Below are 21,816 nucleotides of genomic sequence, written 5' to 3'. Positions count from 1 at the left end.
AAATATATCTGCTTTTATCTGGTTATACATGAACACAGTTTTCCACTTTAATTCACTCAGTAATGTCAAAAGTGTTGTTGGAATGAGTCTTTGAAGTTGTATCTGTGCAAATTTTGTTATGCAGCCTTTCTCCTGGGAATGCCACTTCAGATATGGTCATCTCCAATTCTGACTTTCACACAGTGATCCATTCTGCCAAGGAAATGGGCTACTCTCCTTACTTTCCTATTTTTGTGTGTGTATGTGTGTGTATGTTCTTCAGAAAGCCAAACTTGGGCCAGCTGGTAACAAAGTCATTACTACAACAGAAGAGAAGAACTCAAGTGTGCCATCCAACAATCTGGACAGGGTGAAGCTGACAGATTTCAACTTTCTCATGGTTCTTGGAAAGGGGAGCTTTGGGAAGGTAGGAATTCTTGTTAACTATTCCACTCACATTCTTTTTTCTTTTTTTTTTCTTGAGGAAGAATGAATGAATAGTTTTCTAAGAAGCAAAATCCAGAGTCGAAAGGATTTTCTATTTTTGAGGGAGGATTTCTTAACATGGAAGGACTAGCAGGCTTCAGTCATGATTGGCAGTTTTCTTGAAAAAATGAAAACAAAAAAACCCCTCAGACTGTTGGGTAGGATGTAAGAAACAGTTGCTGACTTTTAGATCCTCACTTCTTGGCAGTTTCAAGGAAATTAAGTCTACTTTTCTGGCTTTACTACCTAGGTCACTCTGCCAGTTCTGGAAGTCACCAACACTGGTAAGGCTGAATATTGGGGAAAAAACAGGAATAGTGTGTATATATATATTTTTTAAATCTGTTAGTCGAAAGAAAGGACTGCTATTTTTCTGTCCGTTTGAACAACCACTTATGTGATAAAGTGCCCTTTACTGAAGAAGTCCCCTGGGACTTAGCATTTTATCAGCCCTTTGGCAATGTGCCTGCGATTAACCAGAGGGTTTTGGCACAGGCTTTGTCTGAAATGACTGGTACAGCTCATTGCAGTGGGTGAGTAATGATGATATTTTTGGAGTTTTGATCAAGTTAGTCTATAGCAATAAAAGGAAAAGCTGGTTTGCCGTCTATACAAATCTTCAGACATATGAGTCACCTTCCCTCCTTGGCAGGTAAGAAGATTTTCACCCTGTTGTTTCTCTTTGTGCAGGTGATGCTGGCAGACAGGAAGGGGACAGAGGAGCTCTATGCAATCAAAATACTGAAAAAAGATGTGGTGATTCAGGATGATGATGTTGAATGTACGATGGTTGAAAAACGAGTCCTGGCATTGCAAGATAAGCCACCGTTCCTTACACAGCTTCACTCTTGTTTCCAAACAGTTGTACGTAAGCTCTGTCTTTCTTGCCACCCTGATGTTTTCCATACTACATCATAATGGAATTTATCAGTTCAGTAACATTTATTATCATCCAACCTATATATCATAGCTTCTGCACATAGAAAATGGGGAAGAAAGAGATATTGCATGTGATTACCCCTTGTATTTTAAATATAAAACCTAGGTTTAAAGATTTGTCTTCATACAGTAATTCAAACAGACTAGTGTGATAATTCATAAATTTAATATATGCTTTGCTAAGTCGGAGCCTTAAGCCTAGATTCCCAAAGGTTCCTAAATACTTTTAAGGATCTGAGTGCTATTATATCATGAGGTGACTAGTCATGAATCAATGTTGATGGATTTAATTTAGTTTTCTAGCAACCCTGGCACAGAGGAAAGTACCCCCAAAAAATTGGGTTTTTTTCTTCCTTCCTTGTAAATATGTGAAGTGGACATTTCCCCATCACATTGCAACACAACTCCCAGAGTCAGATTGCAGGATGGATCTGACAATCCAGTGGCACCATACTGGTCTATTGGATGACATGGAAAGCTGCGTGGTAGACAGTCGGTGCTCAGTGTGCTTTTGGTTTTCGGAGTAGGCATGATTACACCCTGACACTTGTGAACTGGCTCCAGATGTTCCATGCTGGGTAGAGGTCTTTATTCACAAGAAATCAGGGCTCTTCTTGTCTCACCTTTTAGCCATCTTGTGACAATGGCCTTGAACTAGTGCCCTGGGGCTGGGTTGTCACTTAATGGGGCAACGAAAGGATGTATGTTGTTTTTCCACTCGACTATTCCATATCTTTTACCTCTCATGTTGTTGATGGTTTTTAATCTGAAAACAAACGAACAAACAACAGGCAGTTAGTTTGAAGTAATAACATTGTAATATTCCACAAACAAGCCACGTCATCCCGTCACTATTTCATAGCATAATTGTCTGCATTGTTAGAGGCATTTTCAAACTCAGTTTAATGTCTCCTAATCTCTGAGCAGAAAATGACCTGACTGCAATAGATTTGCAGACATAATTAATCACAGTAAAACATGAATCTGGGAACTATTGCGCTTGGCAATTCTTGCTTTCTAAAATATTTTTCTTGCCTCTACTTACAATATGAAGATTGTTGTAATAAGATAAGAGAGGTCCTAGTGAGAAATAGACTTCTATCTCCCTCTAATTCTTTATCTTTATATAACTTCATTAGTAGCCAAAAAGCTTAGTGTCATCAGTAAATGAAAAATCACTTCGTTTAATCTTACCTTTCTTTTGAGCAACTATGTTTTAAATGTAAAATCTAAGAAGTACAAATGCCTAGTGATTTCCGTCTAAGAGGAAGGGAAGAAAAAAGTTGGTTTTTTTAGTATTTACAGTATAATTTTTTGGTCTTATCATGTACAAGAGCAATGGAGCTACAAAAAGCCTAGATAAATCATTAACATCGTTGCCTAATTTACTTCATGTTTTCCAAAATGTTGAGTAGTTTGCGTTTGGTGCTATGAAATATTCTGGAGGATTAATATTAGCTACAAAAATGAGAAATTGTATATGAAGGAGGAGGCATAAACTGTGACCACAGGAAAAATCGGTAAATCTTGGTTAGTACTATTAGATGCAGGCTTCTATTGCCATGGATTTTACAATAAGACAAGTTATACAGAAATCAAATTTTTATAAATCCGGTCTGGCCAATTAAACATTTTGCCTTTGGCTTGTCTGTTGGACCCAGCTTAGGAAATCACAGTTTTTAAATGTATGTTAATGTTTGAAAATCTTAGTTTCTGAACGATTGGAGACTTTCAATCAATGCTGAAGGAAAGAGATTGAACTAGAGCATGTTAGTAATTAGCCTCTTTCCCATCAGAATATTGGATCAGAACCTTTCTGCAAATACTTTAGGATAATGATTCTCTCCAAAATGTCTAAAGGAAAATCTGAGGAAGCCAAAAATATGTCTTCTATAATTAGGAGGAAGACTATTAATGCGTCTTGTATGCTGTCTGGATCATGTTATGACTACAGATAGTAAGCTTGCTATAATGTTGTCCACCAGAATTTTTAATATTAGGTGGTCAAAATCATCCACCTTAAATCAAAGATGTTTGTAGGGTGTAAACAAAGATTTCTTACTGAAGTCACTTGGAAGAGTTCAGTTTTAGTTCTCTGAAAACTGGGGGACAGACCTACAGTTTTAACTCTTGTTGTCAGAAGGTCACCAGGTGGGAAAATACTGCTTAAGTGCACTCAAAGATGTTGTGGTAATGTTTGATTTGAGATACCTGGATGTGGCCTTTAAAAGTCCTCGCTGTGTAAGAAAAATCTCCCTCCAAAATACTTCATTGCCATCTTCCTCTAGCTGAAATATGTGCCTACGAGAAATTAATTTAGTGTCACTTGTAAAGGTTCCAGATACTTTTGTAAACCCTGCAATTACTTTTCTTCTTGCCTCTTTTTAATAATCAAAAAAAAAATATTTTTAGTACCTCCCATCTTCCAAAGGAAAACTTATTAGAAAGGATTAGAAATGGCCTCAAAGCATGAATTTTTAACCATCTTTAATTTTCTTTTTTTAAATTTATTTTTAGAGGGGCAGATTTTTCAGGCAGAATTATATGTGAATAATGATGGGAACCATTGTAGACAAATAATATATAAAAGTGCATCACTAAAACTGACAACTCTAGACAGATCTCATCAGTCGTTTACTCTTTCAGGTTTTACAAAACATTCCACTTCCATTTCCTGATGTGTCAATTTTGCCAGAATGTACAACCGGTCCTAATAATCTTTAAAGCTTTATAATAACACATTAGTGACTTTTTTGCTGATCAATGCATATCTAATATTTTCTGTAATGTATTTATGTGCATCTTTAATACTTTATCCTAGGACCGTCTGTATTTTGTTATGGAGTACGTGAATGGTGGTGATCTCATGTATCACATTCAGCAAGTAGGAAAATTTAAGGAGCCACAAGCAGTGTGAGTGTTCGCATTTATATATTTAAATTATGTCATCATCTTAATTTTACACTGTAAAAGGATTAGGTTTCTTCTTCCCAAGTTCAGTATGAAGTCTAGGCTAGTCTTTTTTGATTCTCTTTTTTAAGGCCGAAAGCTGAAGTTTATGTTAAAACTGCTGTTTGCACACACAGACCAAAGGTAGCTATGCCTTTTTATTCAAAAGTACAACATGAACAAAGCCATGCAATGCCTACTTTAAAAATAATAAGAATTTAAACAAGGCAACAGGCGATTAAAGATGTTACTTGGTATTCTGGTGTTGTTTTTAAAAGCAAGTATCAAAAAATTGAGTAGAACATTTCGGTCTGCGTTAATGTTATAGGGAAAGTCAACACAAATAGACTCAGCACTGCAATATAAATTATAGTTTATACAAGATAAATTCAATATATAGTTTATAAGAATTTCTATGATCCTACTTTTTAATAGTTTTATTTGTGAGGAGTTAATAAATGATTAGAAGTTGTTAATATACATGATCCCTTTTAGGTAATTATACATCTGACATCAGTGAGCAACTGATAATGATCTATAGCATATTCAAATGTGAATAGATCCATCAATATCATCAATGTCGTTTTAGTCATGCTTATAGCATCGTCATTTATTAGTGTTTCATAAATCATTTACCAATAAAAGTTTAAAATCAAGTGTGACCAACCGTTTTAAGAATTGAACTAAAATAATTTCTCATTTTGATTTAAGTAATCAGGGCCTGTTTAAATGAGAGGCCTTCTAAATATAAGTATTTGAGATATAGAACAAAATTTCAACAACTTGCTGAATAAAACTAGATGGTGTCAGATCATCCTTGACTCCCAGCTAATGTAACTTGCCAACACTCGTTGAAAACTACGGTGCTTTATGACAGCTTACGCCTGTGGAGCATCTTCCAGCACACATTCAGAAACACCTCTGATCAACTGTTTCAGAGCTGAGCTTTCCTTTCCCTTATGCTAGCCTAAAAATTGATCTTATCTTTAAATAATCCTCTTGCATATAATTTGCACAGTTCCACGGCAACTGGCTTCAAACATCCATCAATATTATATATATTTTAACTACATTCAGAAATTATATTTTATTTGGTAATCATTTTAATTAGCTTTATGTAATTAATCCATTAGCAGCCTGTATAAAGGAATGCTATTTCTGCAAATTATTTCATGCCACATGAATTGCAGTGTAAATTGAGCTGCATCCTGAATTCAGGATTGGTATGTGATTAGAGATAATGACCTTTGCAGGCAGAGTTAGTTCAGTGCAGTAAAATGCCGTGCTCCAGCTGTGATCTAGGGAGACATTTTCAATTTTTTTTTTAATTCTGTGTTATTTTATCATCAAATACTCAAAATGTGTCTGTTAAAGTCAAATGGAAGTAAGATGTCTTTTATGTCATCTTCCTGTGATACACATTTGTATACTTTAATATATACACACACTGTATATATATTATATACTTTATATGCTATTATACTATCATTCTTTACCAGTATGCATTTCCAAAATATTTTGTCAGAAGGAATTCATGAAGCAATAAGAAATCTGTTGGGGTTTTTTTGGTACAGGTTCTACGCAGCTGAGATCTCAGTTGGGTTATTCTTTCTCCATAACAGAGGGATTGTTTATAGGTGAGTATAATCTGACATAAGTAATTTCTGAACTATTTTAAAATCCCAAAAGGATCAGTTTCTTTAACGTTTCAGTTAATTTTTAAACATTTTATAAAAAACAATCACTGTAGTGTTCTTTTTGTTGTGTTGGTGCTGGTGTGCTTGAAACCAAAGCTACTGCTTTACCTGAACTTTTGATGTCTGTGCTCTGCCTGACTCAAGTGAAAACTCTTGAAAATATAAAAGAGTGAGTGTGCTCGTGGTCATATACAGCCATCTCTTTGTTAATTGTCCAATTTCAGGGCTTATGGTCATTCTTACGTATCTGCAGTGAGATGCCCAGCTCCGTCCGGACTGTGGACTGCCACGCATGTGCAGCCCTCTCTCCTCCGCCCCCCAAATAGCTACACGTACTCCTCACCTAGACTCAGAAGTAGTTAACTTGGCCCTAGTTGATCCTAAACATTAACATTAAATTACTGTGATTCTTCATAGAGATCTGAAATTAGATAATGTGATGTTGGATTCAGAAGGACACATTAAAATTGCTGATTTTGGAATGTGCAAAGAACATATGTTAGATGGAGTAACAACCAGGACCTTCTGTGGCACTCCAGACTACATTGCACCAGAGGTAAATATTTAACATTTCAAGAACCTTTTAGTCTCTGAAATGAAACTTGTCACTACACAGATCTCACACCACCAAGTTTTGATAGCTGTAACTGTGGATACTCTGTGGATGGTACCATTTATACTTCTGCAGGTATATTGAATAACTTTGTGAACTGATACAACGTTATCAATAAGACTTCACTATTTTAAAAATTATCTAGTTGATTGAAAACCTAACTTATGAAATCAGTGCTTCAGATTTTGTTCATACTAGCAAAAGACTAAAAAAGCTGGATAACCACCTTGTGATTTAAAATTTGTAGCCTGGAAAAGTTATTATACTAAACTTTGTGCTTCAATTTGTGAAGTCATAGAGAGTTCATGGGCATTGTTGAGGTGGTTGTTGAGGTCAGCAAACATTTTATTGGGAGAAAACATAGCTTCTTTAATGTATTTCTCCAGAAGTTCACACAGCTGACAAATTACATACATTTAAAAGACTGACTGGCATTTTCAGGAAATCATGAACCACTCACTGATTTTGGGGAAGGGACTTTGGAGGTCTTGAATCTTTTTGCTGCCCTCCCTGCAAAACCACTTTGGTCTTTTCCAGGCCATGTCTTACAAATGGTCACGAGTTACTGCTCTTGATCTCAGGAAAGCTCCAGTCATTGAAAGCCTGAACAAAGCTGTAAGATCAGGGCTTGAATGGAGTTGATATAATAAATCCATAATTTGCCTTGAGTTTTCTGTGACTGGGCGATACCTGTGCTGCATTCAAGCCACTGAAAATCACATTCAAAGACAAACCTAACTGCAGTGGGTCTAAAATGAAAATTTGATCTGAGAAGCACAGTTCTACTTTAAAGCACTGTGATAAATACGAGCTTAGAGTTAAGATTTTTAGTCTAGATATGATTTGTATCTCAATAGTTTAGGTATAAAGCATTAAAAACAAGCACATGTGGTGATTTGGAAATGATTCAAATATATCAATATTATAATCTGCTATTTGTGCATACCGAGCTTTCAAGAGCCGTGATCTGTTTGGCTGCAAATTCAATACAGGAGGCTGTACCCTGATCCAAGATCCTCAATTTTTCACTGAGTGCTGGGCAAGAGGCAGCTCTGGCTGGAACGTTTCTGGCTGTAATTGAATGTTTGTTGGAATATGGGAGATTTATACATGGACAAGTAAATTAGTGTCTAAGGTGAATTTTGTCATCTCTATGAAATTGGAGTGAAAAATAGTTTGTTTTTTTCCAGTTGCTAATTCATGCTTTTCAGAGTGAAATATTGTGTATTATAAAACCTTGTTTTTTCACAAATTGCTGTTGCTTGCAGCAGGGTATCAGAACAGCCAGAGCAGTATTTCATTTTCTCCTGTCAAAACAGAAATGAAGCCAATATTACAAATTAAAAAGTGTCCTTTCTGTGGCAATAGTCTTGTGCCAGTTAATACCAAAGAACGTGTTGTTAGTGCCAAAATGCTCAATATGGGTCAGTGTTGGAATGATTTATTTTGCTTTATTTGGAAATTTCATATAAAGAAATAAACCTTTTACCAAAACATTCAGTAAGTGGTAGGAAATTAGTCTTTCTATTATCTTGCAAACAGCTACTTTTTTTTTTTTTTTTAGTTGGCTGATTTTCTTTCATTTCTGAAGACATTATTGTGACTGACAAATTACTAACTAGATCTGTGATAAACTTCAAAGTAAGGTTCATGTTTTGCTTGCAGGAGCATTTCAGCATGTTTCCATGGGCTAAAATTTATAAATTTATAATAGATTATAATGAGGATGCATTTGCATGGTACTGTTCCCTGCTGGGTGGAGGTAAATAGCTAAATCTAAGTGAACTGTTGAAGGTACCTAGAGTAGAGTAGTCCTGTGAGCATGTTGCACTCAAACATGGAGAATTAGCTCTTTTCATCAATATTTGGGAAATGATGTTGTGACTACAGTGGGGTCTGAAGGAACCCACACTGCCTCTAACGAACTACCATAGTTCAGAGATAACACGGCTGGAAGGACCATACGGGGACATCTCAGGTGACTTCACACGTACAGCCTCTGGACAGAAAAGCAGGGGAATATGGTGCTGCATTCTGCAAAGTGGACTTGCTCGCTGTGGTGTGCTGTAAAATAATGCTTTCTTTTTCTAATGATTGGGAAAGTTAGCATTTGTTATTATTTAGGTGTGTAACACACTGTAATTAATATTCGTTTTCTTACCCTATGCAATTTGACAAATGTACAGAGGTTAAACTGGTAGAATCCCAGGTTTGACCAGTTCTGTCAGGGAGAAAGTGGTTATCTAGTAAAGAGTATTTATTGATGTCCTGAACTTAAATATTTATGGTCAGAGCAGTAAAACAGCTGTGAACTCAATTAATACTTTGTATTTCCTTGACCAGTGAAGAGAGACAGGAGATGGATGTCAGGAGGATTAGTGGGAAGGGATTCTGCCAGCCCAGCCCGCTGCCTATGGTGCAGTACTGAACCCCAGCATCGGCATCCCTGCAGCAGCTAGAGCACTGATTTTGAGTTTCAGAAGATTTTAAATTAGAAACTCTATTTCCCTTCTCCTCTATGTAATAGCCTCAAAACCTGAAGTTCTAACCTTGCATTTGCCGGGATTATGGGAGGCTAATGGGTATGACAAAGATTTAGAAAGTGTACATTTGACTGTTTCTTGTGCTAGTAATATTTATTTCTTCCAATAACGGAGTTTCAATTTTTCCAGTAGACATAAGATATGTTCACAAAAGACTTTCTCTCTTGCCACTGGGATATAATCTTTTCATCCCAACTGGCTACCAGCTGCAAGCCACAGTGATCTAAACGTTCCTACAAATTGCTGATATTAATCTCTGTGTCCTGCTCTTAACTGCACCTTCCTTGGAGGCAAAAAGGGAAAAAAAAAAGAAAAGCAATCAACAGTCCTCTGCCAGTTTGACTTGATGAGAGAAATTCTTCCTGAGCTCTTCCTGAGCTCTCAAACACATGGAAGCTGAGAAGGCAGAGCTCTTAAATTGTGGTAATAGATAGGTAAAATGGGACCTTTTAAATACAAAAGGAGGTGAAAAAGGCAATAATTTAAATTAATGATGGAGAAAGAGGGAAAGGGAAGGGTCCTATCAACTTTTCGCTCCTGCCTGGCCAGTAGAAAGCAGAGACCATAGCTGGAGGTGGGTACAGGTCTTCATTTCTGGGGCCGAGAACTCCCTCACTGGTCTGTGGGTCAGCTCTGCACACTGCGGTGAGACAGGAGGTCATGTTAATATACCCGTATTTGTTCTAAAAGATACCAAAATTTGTACATTCAGATAGGATTATTTTGACAGCTGCTGCAAGGCAGCCAGTGATGGCTTTGAGTGCAGCAGCTGGTAGGCAATACGTGATGACTTCTGGAAAAGGAGGAGGGAACTACTGAAAATATGACATTTAGAACTTGCTGACTTTGTACCAATGCATGTTTGACTGTATATTGAAAACTCATCTGCTTCCTCCCACATGTAATTCCTTCCTTGAAGTGAGCGTTCTTCCCTCTCGTTTTCATTTTCCAATTAACGGTTTGAATAGCTCCCAATATTATGAGTAAAACCGGCAGTTTCCATGCATGACATGCAGGTTGGTGAATGAACATGGCAGATTGCTTTTCTGTTTCACTTGTATCATATCCTTACCAGGATTTAGCTGGTGATTCAAATTGGGTGTATTTAATTAGGATTAAAGGAAAAGAACTTCCAGTGTACAGTAGCCACCTTTTCCTATATTGCCATAGGTTCAATGAAAAAAGTGTTTTCACTGCATTTGCAGTGGGACTTTTCTGCAGTGAGACCTTTCCAATCCCAGTGGAACCTGATGTCCGTATTTATTTCTCAAATCCCACTCTTTCATCATGCGACTGATTCAGGCAAGGGAGGTGTGTGCCAGCTCAGAGCGGGCACTGGTCTGTTCGTCAGATGCTTCTGCTGACGTTGACATGTGGCATCAAAGAGGACAAAAATTTTAGTGACTCTGACCGTATGTTAGGTTAAACATAGGAGCTTTTTTTCATGTTAATTCTGTCTCTCTTGATGATTCTGCTTGATATTCTCTCCGAGAGGCAGATTTAATTGGGGCAGATTACATATGCTGATGGGAATGCTATTTAGAGAACAACCCAATCTTGACTCACCTCTTGCTGGGTAAACAAACAGCGTCATTGAGTCTGTGCTTTGTTACATCTTTTCATTTTATGACGTGGCATTGCCGTATTTAAAAGATTTCCTCTCCTCAATAATCCCACCAAACTCTTTGGCAACAGGAAGAGAAGTAGCCTGTGGCCTCCTGGACAGCACCATGGTGGTTTCTTTCTCGCTGCTGTGGATCCATCTTTTTCTCATTTGCTAATTGAAATAAACTGTTCCTACCAAAGCCACTTACATGAAGCACACTTACTATACAAAATGTTCTGCCCTTATAAATTAATGACTTTCTGAAAAATACCCTTTTTTTAAAATAAAATACTGATTTCCTTAAGGCAAGGAGAGGTTGTTGGAGAAGGGTTGTAGATTAAATGTTTTATCATTCTCTGTGTGTAAAGACCAGTATTTGTTCAGGACAAAATTTTGAAAGTGTTTGGTCTTTCAAGAAGCAACATTGATTCCAGCGCACCTCTGAGAACTTACTGGTGATAGAAATTAAAAGGAGAGTAAGAAATTAAAAGGAGAGTAACCAAGTATGTCAGCCACTATAATGTGAAATAAATGTCCCAAATATATATTTTAAAGCCCATATTACTGCTAAAAGACAACTATTAAAGATTGCCTTTATCTAGGACCTTCCAGCTGAGAATCTTGTTATTACTTCTGGTTGTGTAATGTATTTCAAAGTGTGATTGATTTTTAAATCCTTTGCTTAGAAACATTGCAGTAATTTTTAATTCATGTGCTGCTGTTATCCCACGGAAGAACATATATTCACACAGAGACTATAATTTTCTTTAGTAGCCAGGCAGACCTGCTTTATTGAACTGGTGAGTCACTACTTTCCTGAGAAACTATAGAACTTGCCAGTTCCAACTTCTCTTTCAGACAACTAAAAACTCTGGGATAAGTGATGTGTACTTGTCTTAGCAATTTATTTTACAAAGAATAAAAATGCATGCAAACAGGAAAATAAATGCAAGCCCATCTGCAGTAATGACGGCCTCAGTTCTCTGCTTTTTCTAGTGGAGCAATGGTGTTGGGGTTGGAGGCTGTGATGCTGACTTCCCCCATATGGATGGACAGTGGCTGGGACATCCTGTATCCCTTCACAATTCACAATATCCCTTCACAGTTATTTAGAAAAGAGATCCGAGGGGACGTCTGTACTTCCAGACTGCTCTATAGCCTGCCCAAATGCATCTCTTAAATAAATTAACACCGATCTCTGAAGAGGCCTCGATTAAGAAAATGACGCACGAGGGGACCTACATGCTGTTGGCACTTGCAGCCTTTCGTTGTGTCAGAACTCAATTTGTGCTTCTATGTGAGTCAGATGTGAACCCAGAGGATGCAAAAGACTTGACATTTCCATTAAGCTGAACAGCAGAAACCCCTTTCTTTTTGGTGTACCTGGTATCTGGCTTCGTACTAAGAGTATCTTAATCATGCAACTTGGGAAAATGTAACTGAGCTTTTCAAGGTTTTGCTCTTTTCTTAAATTTTAATTCCTTTTACAGCAGAACAAAAATATAAATGTTGAAAAGAAAAGAAAGGCTTAATAATTGATAATCTGTAAGTTAAGTGAGTCTCATGATTTCAGGCTTTGACACAAATGGATCAGTAATATTTTTGCCTTGTCTCTTACGTTGTGCTGCTGTACTTCCTCCTTTGCCTTCAGATGCACATCCCAGGGTCTCCTAAGAGCCGCGTTTCCCAAGATATCAGAGTACCAGAAGACGTGGGCAGGTTTAGACTAACATTTGCAAAACAGTCCAACTCCCACTGAAACCAATGAGTAGCTAGAGTGAGGATTACAGGATTGGCTTTCTGGGCTTTCTCAAGGAAATATGTTCATTTGTTCATATTTATCTAACATGTCACAAGACTGGATATTAGTTAACAAAGGGGGTTTTTTCTTTGTTTTTTTTTATGATTATACAGATCATTGCTTACCAGCCCTATGGGAAGTCTGTGGATTGGTGGGCGTACGGAGTGCTGCTCTATGAGATGTTAGCTGGCCAGGTAAGAGTTACTGTCTCATGCTCGCTGTGACCTCCTCCTGCCTCTCCATTGCTGCTCTGTTTCAAGCACCCTAAAGGGTTGGACCATTAGAGGACAAGACTGGGGCCTTTCGTACTGATATTATCTCCTTGTACTCTTGACTGACTCCACTGAGAATGTATTTAGGCTTTAAGCTCTTTATATTGCACCCACATAATCAAGCACTGCCTTTGAATACGGGTTCTTTGTAGTGTAATAATGTTATAAATAGCCATCTTCAAAATTGAATGGGAGACACTTGAGCAGGAAAATGCATGTCAAATGGAAGAAATATAATTTAGTAGTTTGAAACCGCAGGGAAACATAAGAAGAGTGTGTATATGCTCTGCATTGCAGTTAAGTCACAAGAATGCAGTTTTTGTATTGTATGTCCTAGGGGTAAAGTATGGGTCTTGCCACTTGAAATATGCTAAGTTACAGACCCCTTATTCTGCACAGTTAGTGAGACGCTGCTCTCTGAGTCACTCCAGTAGAAAAGCAACCCTTTACTGCAGTGAATAGCAGATAACTACCAACTTTAAGGAATTCTATTAGTCTTGAGTTGGAAAAGATTTCTGCAATTGGCTTTCAATGAGTGTTAGCTAAAGGTATGCATTTCCTAAGCTTAAAACATACATTTTTAACAAATGCCCTTAATAACTTCTCTACTAAATTCCAGTCAACATTTTAGAAATTTTTAAGTGTAGCAATTGTAGTTGTTAACTTTTACAGTCTGCATTGCAAATATTAGGCATCTGAATGCTTTTGAGAAAATGAGATTTACCATTAGCTGAGTCTTGCACAGCCCATATCCTGGGGCCTCGTCCACGGGCACTTTCCTTGTTACCTATATTTAAAAATAAAATGCAGCCCTTTTTTGTGATAGTCTCCCCTTCACAGAAGCAGAGTGTACATCCAAGTCTTATAAAACAAACTGGAGTTTTAGCTGGAATTAAGTGAGGAATGGGTACGCCTTAGCATTAGGTAGTTGAAAGTTACAGTCTCCAAACTTCACCTTTTAAAGTATTTTGGCTGTCTGATGCACAATAGCTTTAAAAACTTATTAAAGATGATTGCGATAATAATCCTGTACACATTTCATTAACCTGGCTGCCATGCTGGTGGCAGAAATGAATTTTTCTCCTGGATTTCTACCTAAGACTGATAAACACTAAACTTCTGGGTCAGAAGATACCCAAGCTGCAGATGGCTGGGAGTTTGGTGTGTATTCCTGGGCAAGGACCACTGCTCCATACTCATCTCTTTGGGCATCTGTGATTGACTGGAGACAAGTTGCTGGGCTGGATGCACCTTTGCCCTGACCCAGTGTGGCCGTAGTATTGTCATGCCATTTCATAAAAAGTGGAGAATTTAAAAAAAAAAACAAACAAACAAAACCCTGTAAGTAACTTACCTGTGATTTATTTTCAACAGCCTCCATTTGATGGAGAAGATGAAGATGAACTTTTCCAGTCCATCATGGAGCATAATGTTTCCTACCCAAAATCGCTGTCCAAAGAAGCTGTCTCCATCTGCAAGGGGGTGAGATAGATGCTTCTTTATCATTAAGTTCCTTTTTGGCAATCCTTGTGAATAACTAAATTTGTCTGGCTTTGATATGAGACTGTAGTATTTTTAAGTGCAACTTCTGTCAGGCAGTGCTAAGCTATATTGTCATGAATTGCTGATCGCTTTATGTCACTGGTGAGTATTCAGCTCTTCCTGCTGTGCCTGCTTGTTTTATGGTAAGAACAAATGTCAGAATCAGTAGCTGCCAAATCCAAATCAGAATTTATGAACAGGACAATGGTGTGAAATGTCTCCACCCTCCTTGCCTCTCAACCCTCGGCAGCACAACCCCGATTTTGCAGGGTGAGGAGATTTCTCAGCTTGGATGGATACCAGATACTCCAGCGAGTCCTCAGCCCAGTGTGCCTAATGACAGCAGCAGAGCAAAAGAGTTAATAAGAATAATTTTTAAATGTATGTAAAGATGAGCTTATGTGAAAATCTTTAACGTAAGTGGAAGGAAACTGTGGGGAAATCCTGACCCAGTGGTAACCTGAGTGGCCTAAAATTTATTTTAGATCCTAAGTTAATTTAATTTTTTTTTGAGGAAAAGAATAGATTTGACTTCAGGGGATTAGCTCAGGAAAAAAGAATTCACTTGACTTTCCTTTGACTCCATATGGATCCCCAGAGTACTGTCAGTCTGCAGCTTTGCCAAACCACTGTCTATAAAGCATTATTTGATGTCTTACTTACACTGATAAAATATCACTGCACTTAGTGTCAGTTAATTTGGTATTTACTTTCTTCCTTTCCTTTCCAACCATTTGCGAAGTATTGTACATGAGCTGGATATTAATCCCCTAAAGAAAAATCACCAAGGAAAAGAAAAGCTGTTTAGAACAACAAGGTAAAAACAAAGACCACTTTAATTTTGGAGCTTATCCTGGTGTAGACATGCTGGCCAACAAAAACTAAACATGATATATTTTTGTAAAGTACATGCAGATTGATGCCTTGTTGTGAAAATCATATATTCAAACAGCACCGTTTGAACTTGATCTAATTACCCTGTTTTCAGCTCTCCTGCTTGCTGCTGTTCTGCTACGTGCTTATGCAAAGGGAGGTCAGAAAGCAAAAACTGCGTTGCACCACTAGGTTTAAAGTCAAGTCTCTTGTGATACTAACATGTTCATCGGCTGTATTAAATCAACAACTTAATCCCAAATTTCAGTAAGCGTTATACCTGAGCTAAGAAGTCAATATGAGAAAGCTTCTGAACCTTGTACTCGGCAGTAGCTCAGCAATCCTGGGACTGTTCACCATCGGGCAAGATGAACTTGCCCGCTGTGCTTTTGCAATTGAATTGTCTGCTTGACATCTATTCCACTGATTCAGAGTTTGTTGGGTTTCGTAAATGCAGGAATTCAGTACTTCAGTACTTCAGCTGTTTGTGAAGTAAACTTCAGAAAGAATTAAAACTACTAGAGTCATTATTCACATTTTCTTATATCGCCTACTGTTAAAGCAAGGGGTTTAGAAAAGGTAACACAAATGAGAAAGTAGCTGTTAAGCTTGAAGAAGGATGTGATTCCTAGCCCGGTGCACAGCCGACTTCCCAAAGTCTGCTTAGAGTCGCTTTTATTTTAGGTTCAGAATTGGAATCTGATCAACTCAACATTTGGAGGGAGACTAAAGCGGTACAGCTGAGGTTTTAAAAAGATGTGTTGAAGTATTCACTCCCAGCAGTATATTAATCATATATAATTTGTAAAAGAGCGTTAAAAAGCCCCCACAATATTGGAACTGAGAGTTGAAGGTTGCATTGCTCAATTTCTAATGTACATATCAGTTGAAAAGATTTTGAGGAGCTTGTTAATTAGGGAGCATATTACTATTTCCAAGCGTGTAATGCTCATGGTTTCTGTTTGTTTTTTTTTCTCCCCAAGTCTACTTAATCTGTGCAACTGGATATAGTATTGAGCAAGATGTCATTAAGGATGCAAGGGAGGAAACGCAGATTAGATATTGTCAGCTGGGTGCCAAGAAATTGTAGGTTCTGTAATGAAACATCTTGAACAAGCCCAGAAAAATGAAATGAGGATGGGGGTTGTACTTCGTACAGCTTTAGTATATTGGAATTTATTAAGTTTAATTGAGTGTTGAGGTAGGGCAGAAGCTGTTCTGGAGATTTATAAGACTGAACTGGAAGACTAAAGGTGAAATTCAGGACTGAGGTGTGAACTAATGGGATGGCATTGTGCCATGGGCACCGCCTGCCCACCCACACCTCCAGCAGCATCCTCTGCCAAATGGGAAAAAGTTCTCGAGTGCAAGCCTTGATTTTGCTGCTGATGTGCTGTCTCCGGTGATTGAACATGAAAACTAATCTTCAAAAAATGAATTTTGGCTTTTCAAAACAATTTTATTAGCAACTTGCATCTCCAGGAGCAAGAGCATCGCAATCTAGGGAAAGTCCATCTCACTTTCATTCCAGCATTAAATTTAATCATTTGGTGTTTTGTTCCTAATAGCTAATGACTAAACATCCCGCAAAACGCCTCGGCTGTGGCCTTGAAGGTGAAAGAGACGTCAGGGAACATGCTTTCTTCAGGAGAATTGACTGGGAAAAACTGGAAAACAGAGAGATTCAGCCACCTTTCAAACCTAAAGTGGTGAGTGAGATGCTAAGTACTTCCCTCACTAAATGTGTCTGCAGTCATACTTTCCCGTGGGGTGAGATTAATGAGGGCTTGTTGGCGCTGCAAATCTGGGACACTTCTAAAATAAGGCAATTTGGTTCCAGCAGACCAGTCTGTAAATCTGCTGATGTTTTAGCACCCTGTGGCGTAACCCAGTGTATTTTGTTCCTTGCAAAAAAGTCTCTCAGTGGTTTGAGTTCTGACTGGACGGTCACACACTGCATGAGAAGTTGGAAACAGGGAAAATTGGCTTATTCACATCAGCCACCTGAGATCTGTAATAAATGTAGTTCCCGGCTGTCTCCTCTGAACACCATCTAAAGTCAATGGTTAAAGGTATCTCAATTACTGGGGTGAATTCCCTCCACGGTGTGCTACACAGCACGGGGGGTGTATTCCCCATCCCAGAGCGGTGTCTGCTGAGTTTGCAAGAATACTTCCTGATTTATTTTTAACGTTTCTTACTGATTTGCACACATGAACCTGTAGGAATATTTTAGAAATCCAAACAAGTGAAAGATGTCCTTGCCATGAGAACTGTTTGCATAATAGAATTTGAAGAGCTGTATTTGTTGATAGAGAGTTTCTTTCAGCAGGTACTGTGCTTTATTGACAGGCGAAGAAAAGTACTTGCTCACAATACAAGCTTTCAGGAACAGCTGTAAATTGTTATGTCCTAACATTGAATCTTTCTTCTCTAACACTTTTTTTTGTTTCAACGGAGATGCGTAGCTGGCTGTAGCACTGCAGGTGTAGGATCATTGGTCTGTACACTGATTTATTTGTCAATACAGACGTGCTAGTGTGGTATCACAAACTAATGAACAGAGGGAGGTCGCTACCCAGTGGCAGAATATATTCCTTTCTTTTTGCGTACAAATGACTTTTTCACGTCACCAGGAGGAGAGTTGCATGCTGAGAAGAGTGTTTTGTGCTAGGGGAAATACTGTTTCCATACAGTGTGGATTTTGCACGCAGGGAAGGGTGTAAATAAGTAAAGAACATGGGGGGTGCTGCCAGCCCTGCCCGGCCAGTCCCCAGAGCCGTGTGTCCAAAGGGGAGCTGCGCCTCTTTCAAGCATGTTTTATGGACGATTTTCATTACATGCTTCTTGAGTCAAATTTAAAGCTGATCGTAAAACAAATCTGCCTTCACATCTGTAAGTTTTGTTAGCTCAGGAACTGAGTGCTTAGACTGCCCTTGAAGTTAAAAGTAACACCAGCATGAAGGTACTAAAGGCTTGAAGTATGGTCTGGTTCCATCATAGCGCATTTTGTGACAGATCCTGGCTCCTGTTTACAGCAGCTGTGCTCTGTCTCTGTGATTATCATGACCTGTTTTGTTTAAACAGGCTGCTATTAAAATACACCAAGGTGTGTTCACATGGCGCCTAACTTTTCCAGATGAAAATAATTTAAGATCCCAAGTCTCATTTTTACACACATTATGTATAACTTGTTTATTATGATTGCTGATTCTATTTATGTTGATTCTAGAAAGCAAAAAACCACACAACCCTTAATCTGTTTGAAGATATGGATGTATTTATAGGCTTTGTTTGGAGTGGGTGTTTTTCAGAAAACCTTTGTAGGTGCATCTTCTCTAGGAAGCATGTTGATGCAGGAATAATCCTCCTGCTTTTGCACACAGGCATGGTTCTCACTTGAACACGGAGCTGCAGATTTTGGGTCAGCAGTGGATCGGTTTAAATAATGTGTTCCCTTCCAGACTGACATTTCACAGGCTGTAGGCATAGACTGATTATTTGGCAAGGACATTTTACTCCTATTTGTAAGTCTGGGAGTTCTAGGAGTCCTATATTTTCAGTTCTGCTTTAATACTGCATTAACGCTCACAGTAGCAATGCTACTCTTTCATATGAAGAGAAATATGGAATTGAATATGCAGATTTATTGATAAATTATTATATTCGCACCCAAGAAATACCCAAATTTCACATGAGTTATTTCTTAGCCTCTACTAGTACAAGCAATAGTGAGAAACCTAATGGAGTCAGGGACTTTGGTTTCAATATACAGCTTGTTTGAATATCTTCCACTTGCTGAAAAAAGAAGAAAAAAAGAAAAATAAAATAAAAAAGAGCATAGTTTTGTGGAAGGATGCTGCGTATCTGTAGAACGTCTTTTTAGCAAAAGCTCTTCTCTGTATAAATAGCCCTTTTGTTGCTGCTCTGAGTTGACTGTACTGCCTCTAAATAAATTTGACTGTTAATTTGGGGAATACATCAACTTCCATTCCAATGATGCAGAGTTTTACCCTTGTCAAAGTTCAGCTCTGTCCATTCTTGTTCTCCAGAGATTCTGTACCAAAATGCATTGGCTTCAGTGGGCACCAGGGTATTCGGTGAGTGCAGAACCCCGGGTGGAAAAGCAGACTACTGTTAGTCTTTAACCCGTTGAAGTGTTCCTCTGCTTGTGTTCTTCCAAGACTGAACAAGTGTCCTTCTGTGAGCACTGCGGTCCAGTACCTGAGCATGCGGTTTTTATCTGAAATATAAACCAACTTGTGCCTGAGGCAGCAAAAGTTCTTTGCAGCCCAGATCGGATGGCGTGTCCTAGTCCAGGACGTGCCAGGTGCTTTGCAAGAAGATTGGAAACTGTGACTGAGCTGTTTTCAACATAGCTGAACACCTCACCCTCCAATTCCCTTAATGGGCCCCTCTTCAGTTGGTTTCTCCTATAAATGCAGAGCTTTATTCATGTCGCATTAGTTCAGAAAAATCAATGTTTAATATTAGTGTATTGTACGAGCCATATTCTGTCCTTTCCAAGTTACCCTCTAAGTCTGAAGATAATAGTGTAATGTTGTCCTCTAAATCCACATGTAGATGTATCGTAGGGATGGATAGAGAGGAAAGGGCCAGGGACAACGGGAAGAAACGTTCACTGCCTTTATCGTACAACCACGCTGTGTTTGAAGATCTGTTACAGTAGATAGTTTTGAGTTAAGCAGATTTACCAGTTTCCTTTAGACCTCTCCACAACAGTCAATGTCTAGTTTTCCTCAAATACGCATTTTTTTCTTGCACTCAAGCTAATTTTGTTCTGGTCCCACCTTCATCCTTTTTAACTTGCCTCTAATCATACTTCCCTGCCTTTCAAGTGTTTTCTGCGTTACTCTAAACTACCCTTCCTGCAAACCTGATTTCTTTTGTTTTCTGTTCTGAATGAGTTGTGTTCAGCGTGTAGCTATTTATAACCCCCTTCTCGGCTGGGCTTTGCGAGACGACAGGTCTCTTCTCTTAGACAAAAAAGGGAGGAAACCTGTGACAGCACGTTTTGTAACAAGGACCTGTTCCCAGGATGCGCTCTCTGCCCCAGCTCCTTCCTGCAGTCCCCAGGACCGAAGCTCTGCTGTTGTTTATGATTTTACAAGAGTTTGTAGGCTATCCAGTGAAGAATCAAAGCATATAAACTAATTCCATTAAGCTTTCTGCAGATCATGAAGGAAACAGAGATTAACACGAAAATTTAATTTTGCATCCTAAAGATTTTAAGAAGAATGAAATTCCTTGACAGATAATGTATCTCTTGCCAATACCTGTCCATAAAAATATTTTTTTTTCATTTTGTATCCCAGTAATTCTGAATCTTTGAGCCTCTTTACCTCATCACCTCATGCTAATGGATGGAAACTTTTCTGACTCTCTTTTTCATCAGAATTCATCTATTAAAACTTCTCTGTTTGCCTGGGATTTTTTGTCAAAATATCTGAAAAGAAAATTTTCTCTTAACTACTCATAAGAAATGAGGGAAAGTGTTGCATGTATCCTGAAAAATCTGCAAAAAGCTGGAACTGCCAATGTATTGCTGATTTTTTTCAGCCTTTATTCTGTTTTTCTGTTTTTCTTGCAGTGTGGCAAAGGTGCCGAAAACTTTGACAAATTCTTTACACGAGGACAACCGGTGTTAACACCTCCGGATCAGCTGGTCATTGCTAACATAGACCAAACAGATTTTGAAGGGTTCTCTTACGTCAACCCCCAGTTTGTACACCCCCTTTTAGAAAATGTAGCATGAAATGGCAGAACAGGAACAAATCCCACAATGGGGAAGGTCCTTAACCCTACAATTTTTAGGCTTTTGCCTTGCTGATTCCATTTGGGCCTGGAAATTGCAGGGTTAGAAAGTGTAAGATGGGGGAAAGGCCACTTGTTCAGGATTTTGGCTTTGCAACAGCGATGTTGTCTTAATGAGAGATAAATTAGTGTACGATGCCCACTTATTCTTCTAGAAGTCACCACTGACTCGTCTAAACTTACCCATTTTTTGGTACGTTATATATTTTTGTAACTTCCCACTGTCCTTTTGCTCCCTTTTCCACCCTGCAGTGTTAGAAATAATCTAACACGTGGTCTGAAAAAAACCCCAGCCTCAAATATTCGGTGCGGATGCTGGGAGACGAGCACTCGGCCCCGAGGGACCACTCCTCCCCGCTCTGCCTGGTGACTTCGGGGAGATCAGCAGCACAAGAGACTGAAACGGCGACAGCACCAGGGAGGAGAGGCATTGCAAAAAAATTGTTGAAAGTAGTTGTTTCGAAAATATGACAGAAACAAGTTGGGAGTGGGTGGGAGGGGGGATAAAATCAAATTAGACCCTGAGACTTCGTGAACCGATCCTGTAAGCAACACCAAGTTTAAACACACTTCAGCGGTGGCCAGATCTTTAGGGTCTTTGCTAAGTAGCATGTGCTAAACTCAAGGGTGAAATTTTGTCTTTAATAATAATAATAATAATAGTAATAATTTTAATAATAT

At 38.5% G+C, this 21,816-nt stretch overlaps 1 protein-coding gene across 1 annotated transcript in view; it reads left to right on the top strand.

Moving 5' to 3' along the window:
- Nucleotides 1-21,076, top strand: part of LOC104168796 (protein kinase C alpha type) — a gene marked incomplete at its 5' end in the record, with an annotated part of 54,750 nt that extends 33,674 nt beyond the window's left edge. The window contains 9 exons of the mRNA XM_009709508.1: nt 263-406; nt 1,156-1,329; nt 4,226-4,317; nt 5,928-5,990; nt 6,468-6,606; nt 12,727-12,807; nt 14,260-14,367; nt 16,869-17,009; nt 20,912-21,076. Of these exons, the coding sequence (XP_009707810.1) occupies nt 263-406; nt 1,156-1,329; nt 4,226-4,317; nt 5,928-5,990; nt 6,468-6,606; nt 12,727-12,807; nt 14,260-14,367; nt 16,869-17,009; nt 20,912-21,076 (1,107 nt within the window). The remainder of the gene's footprint in view (nt 1-262; nt 407-1,155; nt 1,330-4,225; nt 4,318-5,927; nt 5,991-6,467; nt 6,607-12,726; nt 12,808-14,259; nt 14,368-16,868; nt 17,010-20,911) is intronic.
- Nucleotides 21,077-21,816: the final 740 nt, after the last annotated feature.

This window comes from Cariama cristata, unplaced genomic scaffold (assembly GCF_000690535.1).
Source record: "Cariama cristata isolate BGI_N322 unplaced genomic scaffold, ASM69053v1 scaffold19501, whole genome shotgun sequence".
Taxonomy (NCBI): Eukaryota; Metazoa; Chordata; class Aves; order Cariamiformes; family Cariamidae; genus Cariama; species Cariama cristata.
The sequence above is the reverse complement of the archived record's forward strand: the minus strand, read 5'-3'. Positions and strand labels throughout refer to the sequence as shown.